Here is a 16320-nt window from a genome sequence, read left to right on the forward strand (position 1 = left end):
ACATTGGTCATGAATGCATACTATATCAATTGTTAAATAAGATCAAAATCTGCTTGAAGAAGTCCGCGAGTGAAATCGAATACAACGTAATATTGAGCGGGCAATTATACATATAAAAACTAGTTACTAATTAAAACGGTACAATACTTTGCCTTCGCATATCTTTTTTTCCTTATCATCGTCTACGAAAACTTTCGTTGGAATATCAAAAGTAATAACCAGTGGTTCACTCAAGGCGATGTGTCGACGAATTCAGGTGTACCGCACATCGCGGCGCCTCATGTGAGAATGCGCTCTTTTTGCGATGTACGCCTGCGCGAGGATAAAACACCAACGTAGGTGAGAATATTCTTTAACTATGTCACAAAGATAAACGTTATTATTACGTTAAATGTCGTATATTACACAATTCACTTCAATTTATAGTACAACTATCATTACGTCTACGCGAAAGGATCGATTCGTATTTCTGAGGTACCCTATAAGACTTTAGTGCGATTTAAACTTTTATTTGTCATTATTCCCTATTTTTCTTAAAGCATTATCCAGATGTTAAATTTAATGTGTGAAACGTGTGCTGATAGCTCATAATCGGTGAAATAAAAGATCACGTACTGTCAAGTGCTAGCTCACTGCGTCCTGCATTTGTGTCAGAATTGTGGTGCGAAATGGATGTTATCATGAAATATTACAATATTAACCGTCTTCTCTTACTGGGCATCGGATTGTGGCCTTATCAAAAGTACACATTCAACAAGTTTCACATAATATTCGTGTTCATTATCTTGACGCAAGCCCTTGTTTTACAGGTGACCATTGTCGTGTTCATTTTGTTTGCGAGGACAGATATTTTACTTTATACAACTTGCGCGATATGTTATATTGAAAAAAAAGTATGTGTTACACCCCGAGGAAGAAATGAACTTAATATCTGTTGTGCTAATATCTATTGTGCATCTGCGCTTCTTCTTTTTTTATGCCGCTTTCATAAATATAAACCACGAGCCTATTAAACATAACTATGTCATGATCGATAAGTTTCAAATCGTGATATAGTTATATGTACAATTTTAGCTTCTTCTTAGAATAGTGTTTTAAATTGTTAAATGTGAAAAATTGCGCAATTATTGAAAATTTATGAGTCCCGAAAACTAGAATACGAAGAAAAGAGAGAGAGAGAGAGAGAGAGAGAGAGAAAGTGTTAAAAAAATCAGTGATCGATGCAATTTATCTTTGATTATTATCTTTGACTATTATTTTTTCTAGATGGCGACATTCTTTACGACCGGTTTTAACATTCCTCTACTTTTAGAAGTTCTCTCGACTCTATTCATAACCATTGTTTTTATTTTCAAATATAATACAATTTACTTCAATATGGACAAAGTAAGCGAACCCTTCGTCGAAATGATTATTGAACGTACCGATGGCATCATACAACATCTTCGTTAAATCTCTCGATGAATCATTTCAACGTAACAAATTATAGGTAAAACTATTTTTCGAACACATCAATTACATTTGGGATACGCTCAAAGATCCAGTGGAGATTGAAATAATGAAGAGACAGGCTAACATTGCGCGGTGGTACACGAAATATTTTGCGCGTAAGAGGTTCTTCCTGTGTTCGACAAAGGAAGACTACTGTAGCATTTGATACGAAAAAAAAATATATCAGTTCGTTACTCACTGCTCTTTACAGTGGCTATGTATATAATTACATTCCTATTTGTTATGACGCATTACGTACCGTTTCTCCTGGATATTGTATTGCCATTACCCGAACCTCGACAGCGAAGGATATTGGTAATCGGAGAAATGTTCATCGATCAGCATAAATACTTTCACGTGATATTGTTAAATATAATGATGTCAGGCTTTGTCGGTATGAGCACTGTAATAGCAGCCGAAACTATGCTGATGGCACTGGTGCAACATACGTGCGGATTATTAAAAGTTACCAGGTATTGTTCTTCTTTGAAAAATACCATCTTTGGCATGTTCATCGTACGGACGTGTTTGCCATTTGCGAGTTTTGCGATTTCGTAGTTTTTTATAATCGTACTCATGCATCTTTTGCTTTGCAGTTATCGAATAACACGCGCTTTCGATAGTGATTACTGTTCCGTTCTTGGGCATGGCAAAAAGTGCATAGTTTGTGTCAAGTTGGCGAGCGCCGTGAAGATTCACAGAAGTGCTATCATGTGGGTATCTATCTTTCTTCTTTTAATATAGCCTCTCGATATTCAATATCGTAGCGTCTTTTCAAAAAAAGTGGTCATATGTTTATATAATTTTAAGTTGTTAAAGGTTTACGGACCGCATAAGAGATTGTTTTGCAATATCTTATCTTATATTGATCTCGTTTGGTGTTGCTTCCTTAAGCATTAATCTATACCGAGTAAGTGATATTCGATACTCTTTTTTGTTCGAGTTTTGTTGTTTATTACAATCTTTAGCATCTAGACTATGCATCCAAAATGAAAAAATAATTTTGGACTTAGAACTAATTTGCGCGGGTGTTTCTTACGAAATAAGTGCAAAAGCTTCAAATCAGAAGAATGACGTGTAATAAAAAAATATACTGTCAGGTCATACTGTTCAGGTCGTACTGTTTTAGCATAATTTAATCATCGCAGTAATTGCTATATTTTTATTTCGGAAACGCCGATGTACTATCTAAATCAAGAGGAAAATAAGATAATCTAGACGAATATTATGACATGAAAGTGGTGATTCAAAATTTATTTTGAAATTTTTCAAGTTATCCATGGTGTCTTCTTTAGTGAATGATATTGACACGTATATCATTTCGGCATTTATCTGCGGGCATTTCTTTTATATGTTTTGGTGCAATTATGCTGGACAGGAATTAATAAATCACAGTGCCGCATTATACTATCAGGCGTAAGTAGGAATTCCTGAATAATAGATGTCGATAAAATATAGAAGTTTTATTATAGAAAAGAAGAGTATGATGATATAAACTATATATGCATTTAGATACAACGTACAATGGTACATGTCTGCCGTGCATAATCAAAAAATGTTAATACTGATATTACGCAGAAGCGCTAAACCTCCTTTATTCAGCGTTTCTAATGTATTTGTGGGTTCCTTGGAAGGTTTTGGAACGGTAATTAACATTTTACTATAAACAATTCTACAAATGATGTTTGTGATAAAAGGAAGACGTACTAATAACACTATGTTGTTGTTGACTTAGCGTTAGAAAACTTAGCGTTCTCGCATTAAATATGACTATATTACTTTGCAATTAGAGTTTATTGTTTTTAGACGGAAATGTGACACATGTTCTGTTTCAGCTTGTGAGTATGTCTTTGAGTTACTTCACATTAATTTACTCCGTTCGATGAAACCAAGAACAAATATCTACAGTGTCTCGGAAAATAAATAGAGATAGTTTTACAAATATATTCTATTTCCTTTCTGTCAGAAATAAAAATGAACAATAGACCATTGTACACATTTTAATCAAAACGAAAGTATACTGTTTGTCCTAATGAGCGTTTGCATTACGAACGATGTTAAAGTAATTATTACGAAATTCTTTGGCGGAAATGCAATTATTGGCATCAAAGACCGATAGAAGATGAAGAAATATTTTATTGACAATAAAAATAGAGGTCATGATGCCAAAGACCTCCTTACGCTTATTATGAAAGGGATAAAAATAGAGGTAGAGGAAAAACCATATAAACGTAACAAAATATATGCATAAAGTACACATGATTGAAAAAAATATATAACATCGTTGGCATTGCATTAGTCACGAATGTAGACTGTATCAATTGTTAAATAATATTAAGATCGGCTTGAAGATCTGTGAGAGAAGTTGACGTAGTAACGAACAGGTAATTACACATATAAATACTAGTTACTAATTAAAAAGGTACAATACTTTGCCCTCGCATATCTTTTTCTCTTTGTCATCGCTTACGAAAACTTTCATTGGAATAACAAAAGTGATAGCCAGTGATTCATTCAAGGCGATGTGTCGACGAATTTAGGTGTACCGCTCGTTACGGCGACTCGTGTGAGAATGCGCTTTTTTCGCGATGTACGCCTGCGCGAGGATAAAACATCAACATAGGTGATAATATTCTTTAACTATGCCGCAAAGACAAACGTTATCATTACGTTAAACGTCGTATATTACACAATTGACTTCAATTTATACTACAGCTATCATTACGTCTATGCGAAAGGGTCGATCCGTATTTCTGAGGTACCCTATAAGACTTTAGTGCGATTTGAACTTTTATTTCTCACTATCCCCTATTTTTCTCAAAACGTTATTCGGATGTTAAATTTAATATGTGAAACGTCTAATAACAGCACATAATCGATGAAATAAAAGATCACGTACTTTCAACTGCCAGGTCACTGTGTCCTGCATTTGTGTCAGGATTGTGGTACGAAATGGATGTTATCATGAAATATTACAATATTAACCGTCTTCTCTTACTGGGCATCGGATTGTGGCCTTATCAAAAGTATACATTCAACAAGTTTCACGTAATATGCGTGTTTATTATCTTGACGCAAGCCCTTGTTTTGCAGGTGATCATCGTCGTGTTCATTTTGTTTGCGAGAAAAGATATTTTACTTTATACAACTCACGCGACGTGTTATATTGAAAAAAATATGTGTGTCACCCTGAGGAAGAAATGAACTTAATATGTGTTGTGCTATATCTGTTATATTAATATGTGTTATATTAAAATCTGTTATGTGAATATACGCTTTTTCTTTCTTCAAGCCCGTTTCATAAGTATAATCACGAGGATATTACATATAACTATGTCATGATCAATAAGTTATAAATCGTGACATAGTTATATGTAATATAATTTTAGATTCTTCTTAAAATAATCGTGTTTTAGATTGCGAAATGTGAAAAATTTCTTAGTTATTAAAAATTTGTGACTTTGGAAAAGCAGAATGCGAAAGAGAGAAAGAAAGAGCGCAGGGGGAGGGGGAGACAGTGTTAAAAAAGAAATCAGAGGTCAATGCAATTTATCCTTGATTATATTATTTTTTCTAGATGACGACATTCTTTACGACCGGTTTTAACATTCCTTTACTTTTAGAAGTTCTCTCGACTCTATTCATAACTATTGTTTTCATCTTCAAATATAATACGGTTTACTTGAATATGAACAAAGTAAGCGAGCTCTCGGCCGAAATGATGGTTGAACGTGCCGATCGCATCATGCAACATCTTCATTAAATCTCTCGATTAATCGTTTCCACGTGATAAATTATAGGTAAAATTATTCTTCGAACATATCAAGTACACTTGGGATACTCTCAAAGATCCAGTGGAGATTGAAATAATGAAGAAACAAACTAACATCGGGCGGTGGTACACGAAACATTTTATGCGTAAGAGGTCTCTCCTATGTTCGACAAAGGAAGACTACTATAGCACTTTATACGATGAAAAATATATTAGTTCGTCATTCACTGCTTTTTACAGTGACTATGTATATAATTACATTCCTATTTGTTATGACGCATTACGTGCCGCTTTTTCTGGACGTTGTATTGCCATTATCCGAACCTCGACAGCGAAGGATATTGGTAATCGGAGAAATGTTCATCGATCAGCATAAATACTTTCACGTGATATTGTTAAATATAATGATATCAAGCTTTGTCGGTATGAGCACTGTAATAGCAGCCGAAACTATGCTGATGGCATTAGTGCAACATACGTGCGGATTATTAAAAGTTACCAGGTATTGTTCTTCTTCAAAAAATACTGTCTTTGGCATGTTCATCGTATGGACGTGTTCGCCATTTGCGAATTTCCCGATTTCGTAGTTTTTCATAATCGCACTCATGCATCTTTTGCTTTGCAGTTATCGAGTAACACGCGCTTTTGATAACGATTACTGTTCGGTTCTTAGACATGGCAAAAAGTGTATAGTTTGTAGCCGGTTAGCGAGCGCTGTGAAAATCCATAGGAGTGCTATTTTGTGAGTATCTATTTTCCTTATTCTAATATAGCCTTTGGATATTCGAATATCATAATGTCTTTCCAAGACCAACGATCGTATGTTCATTCAATTTTAAGTTATTAAAGGTTCTCGGATTACATACGAGATTGTTTTGGAATATCCTATCTTATATTGATCTCGTTTGGTGTTGCTTCTTTAAGCATTAATCTATACCGAGTAAGTGGTATTTGATATTTTCTTTCTCTTATCCGAGTTTTGTTGTTTATTACAATTTTTGGTGTATAGACTACGCGTTAACAAAACAAAAGAAAAGAAATGTTAAAATTCACACTGTGTTGCACGGGTTTGTTTTATAAAATTTATACAAGAGTTTGAAGTAAAAAGAACGACTTGTGATAAAAAGAGGTACTGTCGGATCATGATGGTTTAGCATAATTTAATCATCGCAGTAGTTGCAATATTTTTATTTCGAAAACACGGATATACTATCTCAGCTAAGGGGAAAATAAGATAACCCGATCGAATATCTTAAAACAAGCATAGTAATTTGAAATTTTTATTCGGGAATTTGTCAAGTTATCTTTGGTCCTCGTGATGAACAATATTGACACACTTATCATTTCTGCATTCATCTGCGGGCATTTCCTTTATATGTTTTGGTGCAATTATGCGGGTCAGGAGTTAATGAATCACAGTGCCGAAGTTTACTACCAGACGTAAGTAAGAAGGGCTGAATAATAAATGTTGATGAGATAAAGTACTTGCAGAAAAAAGAGTTTAACGATATGTATGTATTTAGATATAACGCACAGTGGTACATGTCTGCTGTGCACGATCAAAAGATGTTAATGTTGATAATGCATAGAAGCGCTAAACCTCCTGTCATTGGTGTTTCTAGTTTATTTGTGGGTTCCTTGGAAGGTTTTGGAACGGTAATTAATCTATTTGAAGTAATTCTTGCAGATATATCAATAATGATAAAGATACGTAAGGATATCATTACTTTGCTGTTTACAAAATTAAATATTTTACATTAAATACGTTTATATTATCTTAGAATTAAAGTTTATTGCTTTTAAACAATAATATGATGCATGACCTATTTTAGCTCGTGAGTGCGTCTTTGAGTTATTTCGCAGTGATTTATTCCGTTGGATGAAGCCAAGAGGAAGCATATTAAACATTATATATACGTTCTTGCGGAAAATTAATAAGAATAATCTCATATTCTATTTCTTGTCGATAGAAAATAGGAATAATCTCATATTCTATTTCTTGTCGATAGAAAATAAATATTTATAATAGACTGTCTGCTGTATTTTTTTCAAGACTGAAGTACATTGTTTACCCTAAGCAGCATTTGCATTACTGGCGATGTTAATGTAGTTGTCACGAAATCGTCTCTAGAAGTGGATACAGTAATATTAATATTTGATAATAAAAGACAAGCAATTTCTATCTCTTGATAAAAACAAATAGAAAAGAAACAAAATAAACATAATGATACATATATACATAAACACATATAACTGAAGAAATCTTCTAACGTTAGCATATCCAAGTAATACAGTCTGGCAATATTCGCTGCAACAGCAAAAGTGTGGTTGGAATAACGTCCTACTAACCTTAATTACAGTTATTTGGCAACAAAAACTATTTCGCTGGATTTTTAACTGTAAAAACGTTGCGACGACTAATGAAAAAGTCCAAATGTAGCCCCAACTATTTTAACTGTATCAATAACTGTAAAGTAGTTGTGACAGTTAATAAAAAAGTCCAAATACAGCCGCAACTATTTTAGCTATATCAATAACTGTACAATAGTTGTGACAGCTAATAAAAAAAGTCAAAATACAGCCGCAACTATTGTAGCTGTATTAATAACTGTAAAGTAGTTGTACCACCTTCTAGAAAAACCACAATTTTCTTCAGGCATTTTGCTACTTACTTTTGCTCGTCTTCAGTATTATCAAATTGACTCAAATATTTTTCAGCTTTAATAGCAGCTCGAAATGTTGTAAAATTCCTCCTCTTCACAGTACACTTTTATTTAGACTAATTATTAAAGTCTGGCAAACTTTTATCATTTTTGCGAAGGTTCAATCCCTTTCTTCCTGGTGACCAAAATAAAACACCGTTTTCCTCCCAACTCTCGGGCACAACACATAAATTAATTTCGCTATCCTCAATCGTTTCTACTATTATGAACATCTTAAATTTTTTTCTTTATTATACAGCACGAAACGCTTGTCAGCTCTGTTGCTTAGGTTATATCATAATCGGAGTATTTATATGTGCACTACGTAGAAAATTATCACGCACGTGCATCATGAGTCGTGACTGCGCATGCGCATCGAATGAAGCCAGAAACAGCCAAAATAGTTGCAATCTTGCTGTAATTTGTATGTCACAGCTATAACGAAGTAACATGACTATCAATTTTACATTAATCTTATCGTGAATCAGCGTTAGTCAAGCGGACCTAAGCGTAAGCCTATGCAGCTCTAAAATTATTACTAAAAGATCTGCCTATAGTTCTATAATCAGTATACTTATAAGTTTGCGTCTGCGCTAGTATACTTATATGTCATAAAGTGTAATAATTTGCAATGATTGGTTAATCTCTAAATTTAATCTTAGTTTATTGTAGCAAAGATTCTGAACGGTCATAGATTCAATTCTAGTTGAATACAATTTTTTCTCTTTTTTAATATTTTGAAATTTAAATAAATTTTAAAATGTAAATTTATTAGATATAAATTTACGCATAAAAAACCGTTCTCCGTTTATTAGTTATTTTTATCTTTCTTTCGATTATCATTGCTTTAATGTGGCTCCTACAACGTTGTCAAAACATCATAATGACGTTGTGGCAGTAGATACTTTAGATAAAAATGCTGCCATTTAAATTGCGACAATGTTATCGCAGCCGTTTTAAAGCTTGAAATAGCAATGACAACTTCTTTATAGCAAGATAGCTACGCAGCCATATAGCTGCGACAACGTTTTCAAAGCTCAAAAGAATCTCTCATTTTTGCTGCTAGAACGTTGTCAAAACGTCACAATGACGTCGCAGTAGCTGCGCTAGACAAAAATGTTGCTATTTAAGCTACGATAACGTTATCGCAGCCGTTTTTAAGCTTTATATGTTAGTTGGGTAGTAATAACCACGAATATGCACAGTAGTTGTTAAATAATATCAAATTCAACCACGATATTCGTGAGCGAAGTCAAATGCAGCGCGCTTGGAACGAACGTTTCCAAATATAGCTACTGGTTTAATTTAAAAGCATACTTAATCCTACGCATCATTTTCTCCCCACCATAACTGCCGAAATCTTTCATTGAAATGTCAAAGGTTAGAATGTAAAATTCGAAGTAGTTTACTGAACATGATATATCGACGAATTCAGGAGTACCGCACGTCGCAACGGTTCACGTGAGAATGCGCTCTTCCGGCAATGTACGCATGCGCAAGTATGAAACGTGGACAGGAATATCCTATAACCATGCCGCAGGGTTCGAACGTTATTATTACGATAAAAGCAGCATTTTATGCAATTGACTTAAATTCTATACTATAGTTGTCTTTGCGACCGCGCGAAAGGATCTCGCCCAGCATTCGAGGCATTCCATAAATTTTTAGTGTGATTTAAACTTTTACTCAACACCATCTTCTATCTCTTTTAAAGCGTTAATCGAATATTAAACCTAATGTACGAAAAGTGTGGTAATAGTTCATAATCATTCGTAAAGTAAGAAACCTCACAGTGTCGAGTAGCTTACGCTTTTCCGTATTTGCGTCAGTATTCTTGCACGAAATGGATGTTACCATGAAGTATTACAATATTAACCGCCTTCTTTTATTGAGCATCGGATTATGGCCGTATCAAAAGAGCACGTCCAATAAGATTTACGTAGTCTTCATGCTTATCATTTTCACGCAAACCTTCGCTTTGCAGGTGACATCGTCGTTTTCATTCCGTTTACAGGAAACAGAAATTAACTTTGTACACCGCGTGTGACGTGTTATATTGAGGAAGAGAAAGATTTAATATCGCTGGAAGAAATACTATGCTATTTTAATATTTTGTTGTGTGCTACGAGTACATATTCTCTTCTCTTTGCTTCGTATCCGTTTCATAACTACAAGTATATTATACATAATTATGTCACAATAGATAGGTCTTGAATTTTGGGAACGCTTTCGGATTCTCCTTATAACAATCGTGCTTTGAGTTGTTAAATGTGAAAAGATTCTTTGTATATTAAATTTTATATGACTTCGGGAAAACTGAATGAGAGAAAATATATTGTGAAGGAAAATTCGACAATTAATGCAATTTATTATTGACCGAATCATTTCTTCCAGATGGCTTCATTCCTCACAATGGGTTTCAGCATTCGTCTACTTTTAGAAGTTCTGTCAACTGTATTCATAACTATTGTTTTCCTTTTCAAATATAATACGATTTATCTCAAGATGGATAATGTAAGTGAGTTTTCGGTGAATATAATTGTTGGACATATGGATTCTACCATATGGTGGTAGCACATCTCACATAAATTTCTCGATTAACCGTCTCACCGCGATGAATTATAGATAAAGCTATTCTTAGAACGCATTGAGTACGATTGGAGTACGCTAAAAGACTCGACGGAGATTGAAATAATGAAGAAGCAGACTAACATTGGGCGGTTGTACACGAAATATTTTACGTGTAAGAGGTCCTCTGTGTATTCGACAAAGGAAGATCACTATAGCATTTGATGCGATAACAAAAATATTTCACTCACTGCTCTTTACAGTGACCATGTATATAATTACCTTCTTGTTTGTCATGACGCATTACGTGCCATTTATGCTGGACATTGTAATACCATTAGCTGAACCTCGACCACGAAAGATTCTGATAGCCATAGAAATGTTCATCGACAGACACAAATATTTTCATCTAATATTGTTATATATAATATTGATAAGCTCATTCGGTATAACTACCATAATAGCGGCCGAAACTCTGTTGATGGCATTAGTGCAACATACGTGTGGATTATTAAAAGTTTCCAGGTATTGTTCTTCTCTGAAAAATTCCGTTTTCGGCATTTTCGTCATATAGATATGTTTATCGTTGGCGAGTTTCGCGAGTTCATAATTCTCCATAATCGCACTTATGCTTTATCACCTTTGCAGTTATCGAATAACACGCGCTTTCGATAACAATTACTGTTCGGTTCTTAGACATGGCAAAAAGTGCATAGTTTGTAGCCGGTTGGCGAGCGCTGTGAAAATCCACAGGAGTGCTATCTTGTGAGTATCTATTTTCCTTATTCTAATATAGCCTCTGGATATTCGAATATCATAGTTTCTTTCCAAGAAAAACGATCGTATGTTTATTCAGTTATAAGTTGTTAAAGGTTCGCGGATTACATACGAGATAGTTTTGGAATATCTTATCTTATATTGATGACGTTTGGAGTTGCTTCCTTAAGCATTAATCTATACCGAGTAAGTGGCATTCGATACTTTATTTATTTATTCGAATTTTGTTGTATATTACAATCTTTAGCATCTAGACTACGCGATGCGTTTGAAATAAAACAGAAGAATTTTGGACTTAAAACCGAATTTCACGGGACTTTCTTGAAAAATAAGTTCAAAAATTTGAAATCGGAAGAATAACGTGTGATAAAAAAATCTGCTGTCAGATCATGATTTAGCATAATTTAATCATCGCAGTAGTTGCAATATTTTTATTTTGGAAACACGAATGTACTATCTCAAGTAAGAGGAAAATAAGATAATCTGAACGAATATTTAAAAATCAGAATGATGATTTGAAATTTATTTCGGAATTTTTCAAGTTATCCATAGTGTTTACTGTAGTGAATGGTATCGACATACTTATCATTTTTGCATTTATCTGCGGGCATTTCCTTTATATGTTTTGGTGCAATTACGCTAGTCAGGAATTAATGAATCACAGTGTCGAAGTTTATCACCGGGCGTAAGTAACGAGTGCTGAATAATAAATGTTAACTAGATAAAGTAGTTACAGAAAAAGGAGCTTAACGAGATGTATGTATTTAGGTATAATACACAGTGGTACATGTCTGCGGTGCACACTCAAAAAATGTTAATCTTGATATTGCACAGAAGTGCTAAACCTTCTATCATTGGCGTTTCTAATTTATTTGTGGGTTCTTTGGAAGGTTTTGGAACGGTAATTAATTTATTTAAAGTAATTCTTGCGGAATCATTAATAATAATTAATAATACATTAATAATAATAAAGATATCATTACGTTGCTGTTTACAAAATTAAATATTTTTGCATTAAATACGCTTATATTACCTTACAGTTAAAGTTTATTGCTTTTAAACAGTAACATGATACATATTCTATTTCAGCTCGTGAGTGCGTCTTTGAGTTATTTCGCAGTGATTTATTCCGTTGGATGAAATCAAGAATAACTAAGCACATCAAATATTATATATATGTTTGCACGAAAAATTAATAGGAATATGTATTCTATTTTTTTTTCTATTTTATAAAAAATAAATTAAAAAAATAAATATTTACTTTAGACTGTCTTGTATATTTTTATTAAGAAGCACATTGTTTATCCTAATGAGCGTTTGTATTACGGGTGATGTTAATGCAATTATCATGTAATTATCAATAGAAATATATATATTAATATCACTTGACGGTAAAAGGCGAACGATTTTTATCTCTTGATAAAAGCAGAAATAGAAAAAATCAAAATAAACGTAATGATATATTATATATATATATATATATATATAAAGTACGGGTAACTATGTGAAGACATCTTGTAACACTAGCATAGTATTAGCCATGAATATGCCCAGTAGTGGTTATTAAATAATACTAAATTCGACCAAGATATCCGCAAAGTATAAAATGCAAAGTCAAATGCAGCGTGCTTGGAGCGAACGTTCCCAAATATAGCTACTGGTTTAATTTAAAAGCATACTTAATCCTGCACATCATTTTCTTCTCACCATCACTGCCGAAATCTTTCGTTGAATTGTCAAAGGTTAGAATGTAAAATTCGAAGTAGTTTACTGAACGTGATATATCGACGAATTCAGGAGTACTGCACGTCGCAACGGTTCACGTGAGAATGCGCTTTTTCAGCAATGTACGCATGCGCAAGTATGAAACGTGGACAGGAATATCCTTTAACCATGCTGCAGGGTCGAACATTATTATTACGATAAAAGCAGCATTTTATGCAATTGACTTAAATTCTATACTATAGTCGTCTTTGCGACCGCGCGAGAGGATCTCGCCCAGCATTCGAAGCATTCCATAAATTTTTAGTGTGATTTAAACTTTTACTCAACACCATCCCCTATCTCTTGAAACGTTAATTGAATATTAAACCTAATGTGCGAAAATTGTGATACGAAAAGTGTGGTAATAGCCCATAATTATTCGTAGAGCCTTGCAGTGTCGAGTAGCTTACTCTTTTCCGTATTCGCGTCAGTATTCTTGCACGAAATGGATGTTATCATGAAGTATTATAATATTAACCGCCTTCTCTTATTGAGCATCGGATTGTGGCCGTATCAAAAGAGCACGTCTAATAAGATTTATATAGTATTCATGCTTATCATTTTCACGCAAACCTTCGCTTTGCAGGTACAACATCGTTTTCATTCCGTTTACAAGAAAAAGAAATTAACTTTGTACACCGCGTGTGACGTGTTATATTGAGGAACAGAAAGATTTATTATCGCTGGAAGAAATACAATATTTTGATATCTTGTTTTGTGCTACATATCCGCTACTTTTTGCTTTATATCCGTTTCATAATTACGAATATATTGCACATTATTATGTCATAGATAAATCTTGAATTGTGAGAATGCTTTTGGATTCTCGTTGTAAACATCGTGTTTTCAATTGTTAAATGTGAAAAGATTCATTGTGTATTAAAAATTTGTATGACTTCGGAGAAACTGAATGGGAGGAAATATATTGTGAAGGAAAATTCAACGATCAATACAATTTATCATTTGATTATTTCTTCCAGATGGCTTCATTCCTCACAATGGATTTCAGCGTTCATCTATTTTTAGAAGTTCTGTCAACAATATTCATAACTATTGTTTTCCTTTTCAAATATAATACGATTTATCTCAATATGCATAATGTAAGTGAGTTTTCGGTTGACACGATTGTTAGACGTACGGATTTCACCATATGGTTGTAGTACATCTCACATAAATTTCTCGATTAACCGTCTCACCGCGATGAATTATAGATAAAGCTATTCTTAGAACGCATTGAGTACGATTGGAGTACGCTAAAAGACTCGACGGAGATTGAAATAATGAAGAAGCAGACTAACATTGGGCGGTTGTACACGAAATATTTTACGTGTAAGAGGTCCTCTGTGTATTCGACAAAGGAAGATCACTATAACATTTGATGCGATAACAAAAATATTTCACTCACTGCTCTTTACAGTGACCATGTATATAATTACCTTCTTGTTTGTCATGACGCATTACGTGCCATTTATGCTGGACATTGTAATACCATTAGCTGAACCTCGACCACGAAAGATTCTGATAGCCATAGAAATGTTCATCGACAGACACAAATACTTTCATCTAATATTGTTATATATAATATTGATAAGCTCATTCGGTATGACTACTATAATAGCGGCCGAAACTCTGTTGATGGCATTAATGCAACATACGTGTGGATTATTAAAAGTTTCCAGGTATTGTTCCTCTCTGAAAAATACTGTCTTCGGCATGTTCGTCATATGGAAGTGTTCATCATTTGCGAATTTCGTGAGATCACAATTCTCCATAATCGCACTTATGTTATATTTGCAGTTATCGAATAACATGCGCTTTCGATAATGATTACCATTCGGTTCTTGCCCATGGCAAAAACTGCGTAGTTTGTACCAGGTTAGCGAGTGCAGTGAAGATTCACAGAAGTGCTATCATGTAGGTATCTATCTGTAGGTTTCCTTATTCTAATATGGTCTCTGGTCATTCGCATATCATAGCTCATTGCCATAATGAATGATCGTATATTTATTTACTTTTAAGTTATTAAAGGTTCACGGACCACATAAAAGATTGTTTTGCAATATCCTATCTTATATTGATCTCGTTTGGTGTTGCTTCCTTAAGCATTAATCTATACCGAGTAAGTGATACTTGTTTATTCGAGTTTTGTTGTTTATTACGATTTTTAGCATCTAAACTATACATTTGAAATGAAAAAAACAATTTTGGACTTAGAACTAAATTGCACGAGTCTTTCTTACAAAATAAATGCGAAATCTTAAAATCGAAAAGATGACGTGTGATAAAAAAATATATTGTCAGATCATGCTGTTTTAGCATAATATTAGCATCGTAGTTTTTATCATCGTAGTAGTTGCAATATTTTTATTTCGAAAACGCGGATGTATTATCTCAACGAACAGGAGAATAAGATAATCCGGATAAATATTTAAAAATGAGAATGGTGATTCGAAATTTATCTTGGAATGTTTCAAGTTATCCATGGTAGTTGCTGTAGTGAGTGATATTGACATACTTATCATTTCGGCATTTATCTGTGGGCATTTCTTTTATATGTTTTGGTGCAATTACGCTGGACAGGAATTAATAAATCACAGTGCCGAAGTATACTATCAGACGTAAGTAGGAATTGCTGAATAATAGATGTAGATCAAGTATAGCTGTCATGTTATAGAAAAGAGGAGTATGATGATATAAACCATATATATATTTAGATATAACGCACAGTGGTATATGTCTGCCGTGCACAGTCAAAAAATGTTAATATTGATATTACGCAGAAGTGCTAAACCTCTTTCATTCAGCGTTTCTAATATATTTGTGGGTTCGTTGGAAGGTTTTGGAACGGTAATTAACACTCATAAGGAATTCTACAGATAATGTTTATAATAAAAAACGGACGCACTAATAACATTATGTTGCTGTTGACAAAACTCAACGTTCTTATATTAAATATGAGTATAGTACTTTACGTTTAGAGTTTATTACCTCTAGACGCATATGTGATGTGTGTTCTATTTCAGCTTGTGAGTGCGTCTTTGAGTTATTTCGCAGTGATTTACTCCACTCGATGAAACCAAGAACAATACAGCGTAATAAAATATCTAGTTCGCACGGAAAATAAATGGAAATAGTTTACAAATATATTCTATTTCGTTTCTGTCAAAAATAAAAATAAATAGTAGACCGTGGTACATATTTTTATCAAGTCTAAAGTAAACTAAACTATTTGTCTTAATGACTGTT

At 33.7% G+C, this 16320-nt stretch overlaps 6 protein-coding genes across 12 annotated transcripts in view; 5 read left to right on the forward strand and 1 right to left on the reverse strand.

Moving 5' to 3' along the window:
- The window catches only part of alpha-Man-Ia (alpha-Mannosidase class I a), a 923832-nt gene that overhangs the window by 591877 nt on the left and 315635 nt on the right, over nucleotides 1-16320 (forward strand). The window lies entirely within an intron of this gene.
- Nucleotides 1-16320, reverse strand: part of LOC109504413 (uncharacterized) — a 104641-nt gene that overhangs the window by 37611 nt on the left and 50710 nt on the right. The window lies entirely within an intron of this gene.
- LOC109504410 (odorant receptor 22c-like) lies at nucleotides 656-3448 on the forward strand. Its single transcript, XM_019844171.2, has 9 exons — nucleotides 656-809; nucleotides 1267-1386; nucleotides 1490-1607; nucleotides 1703-1964; nucleotides 2088-2204; nucleotides 2311-2401; nucleotides 2765-2907; nucleotides 3004-3136; nucleotides 3327-3448. The coding sequence occupies exons 1-9, from the start codon at nucleotides 669-671 to the stop codon at nucleotides 3375-3377; spliced, it is 1176 nt and encodes a 391-aa protein (XP_019699730.2). The 5' UTR covers nucleotides 656-668; the 3' UTR covers nucleotides 3378-3448.
- LOC109504408 (uncharacterized) lies at nucleotides 3447-7139 on the forward strand. Its single transcript, XM_019844164.2, has 8 exons — nucleotides 3447-4584; nucleotides 5069-5188; nucleotides 5292-5409; nucleotides 5504-5765; nucleotides 5889-6005; nucleotides 6113-6203; nucleotides 6564-6703; nucleotides 6787-7139. Exons 1-8 carry the CDS (start codon nucleotides 4444-4446, stop codon nucleotides 7022-7024), a joined length of 1227 nt encoding a protein of 408 aa, XP_019699723.2. The 5' UTR covers nucleotides 3447-4443; the 3' UTR covers nucleotides 7025-7139.
- Nucleotides 8742-15976, forward strand: LOC109504411 (odorant receptor 22c-like). 3 transcript variants are annotated; one of them, XM_025304291.1, is made up of 9 exons: nucleotides 8742-9949; nucleotides 10360-10479; nucleotides 10591-10708; nucleotides 10797-11058; nucleotides 11182-11298; nucleotides 11406-11496; nucleotides 11853-11995; nucleotides 12079-12211; nucleotides 12400-12495. In XM_025304291.1, exons 1-9 carry the CDS (start codon nucleotides 9809-9811, stop codon nucleotides 12448-12450), a joined length of 1176 nt encoding a protein of 391 aa, XP_025160076.1. In that variant the 5' UTR covers nucleotides 8742-9808; the 3' UTR covers nucleotides 12451-12495. The 3 variants fall into 3 exon arrangements, with proteins under 3 accessions (XP_025160076.1, XP_025160077.1, XP_025160078.1); XM_025304292.1 differs by lacking the exons at nucleotides 11182-11298; nucleotides 11406-11496; nucleotides 11853-11995; nucleotides 12079-12211; nucleotides 12400-12495 and adding exons at nucleotides 14872-14988; nucleotides 15103-15193; nucleotides 15550-15692; nucleotides 15789-15976; XM_025304293.1 differs by lacking the exon at nucleotides 12400-12495 and having other exon boundaries at nucleotides 11954-11995; nucleotides 12079-12117.
- Nucleotides 12809-14912, forward strand: LOC112589777 (uncharacterized). Its single transcript, XM_025304306.1, has 4 exons — nucleotides 12809-13660; nucleotides 14055-14174; nucleotides 14286-14403; nucleotides 14492-14912. Exons 1-4 carry the CDS (start codon nucleotides 13520-13522, stop codon nucleotides 14896-14898), a joined length of 786 nt encoding a protein of 261 aa, XP_025160091.1. The 5' UTR covers nucleotides 12809-13519; the 3' UTR covers nucleotides 14899-14912.

Source organism: Harpegnathos saltator, unplaced genomic scaffold (assembly GCF_003227715.2).
Source record: "Harpegnathos saltator strain DR-91 unplaced genomic scaffold, Hsal_v8.6 scaffold60, whole genome shotgun sequence".
NCBI lineage: Eukaryota > Metazoa > Arthropoda > Insecta > Hymenoptera > Formicidae > Harpegnathos > Harpegnathos saltator.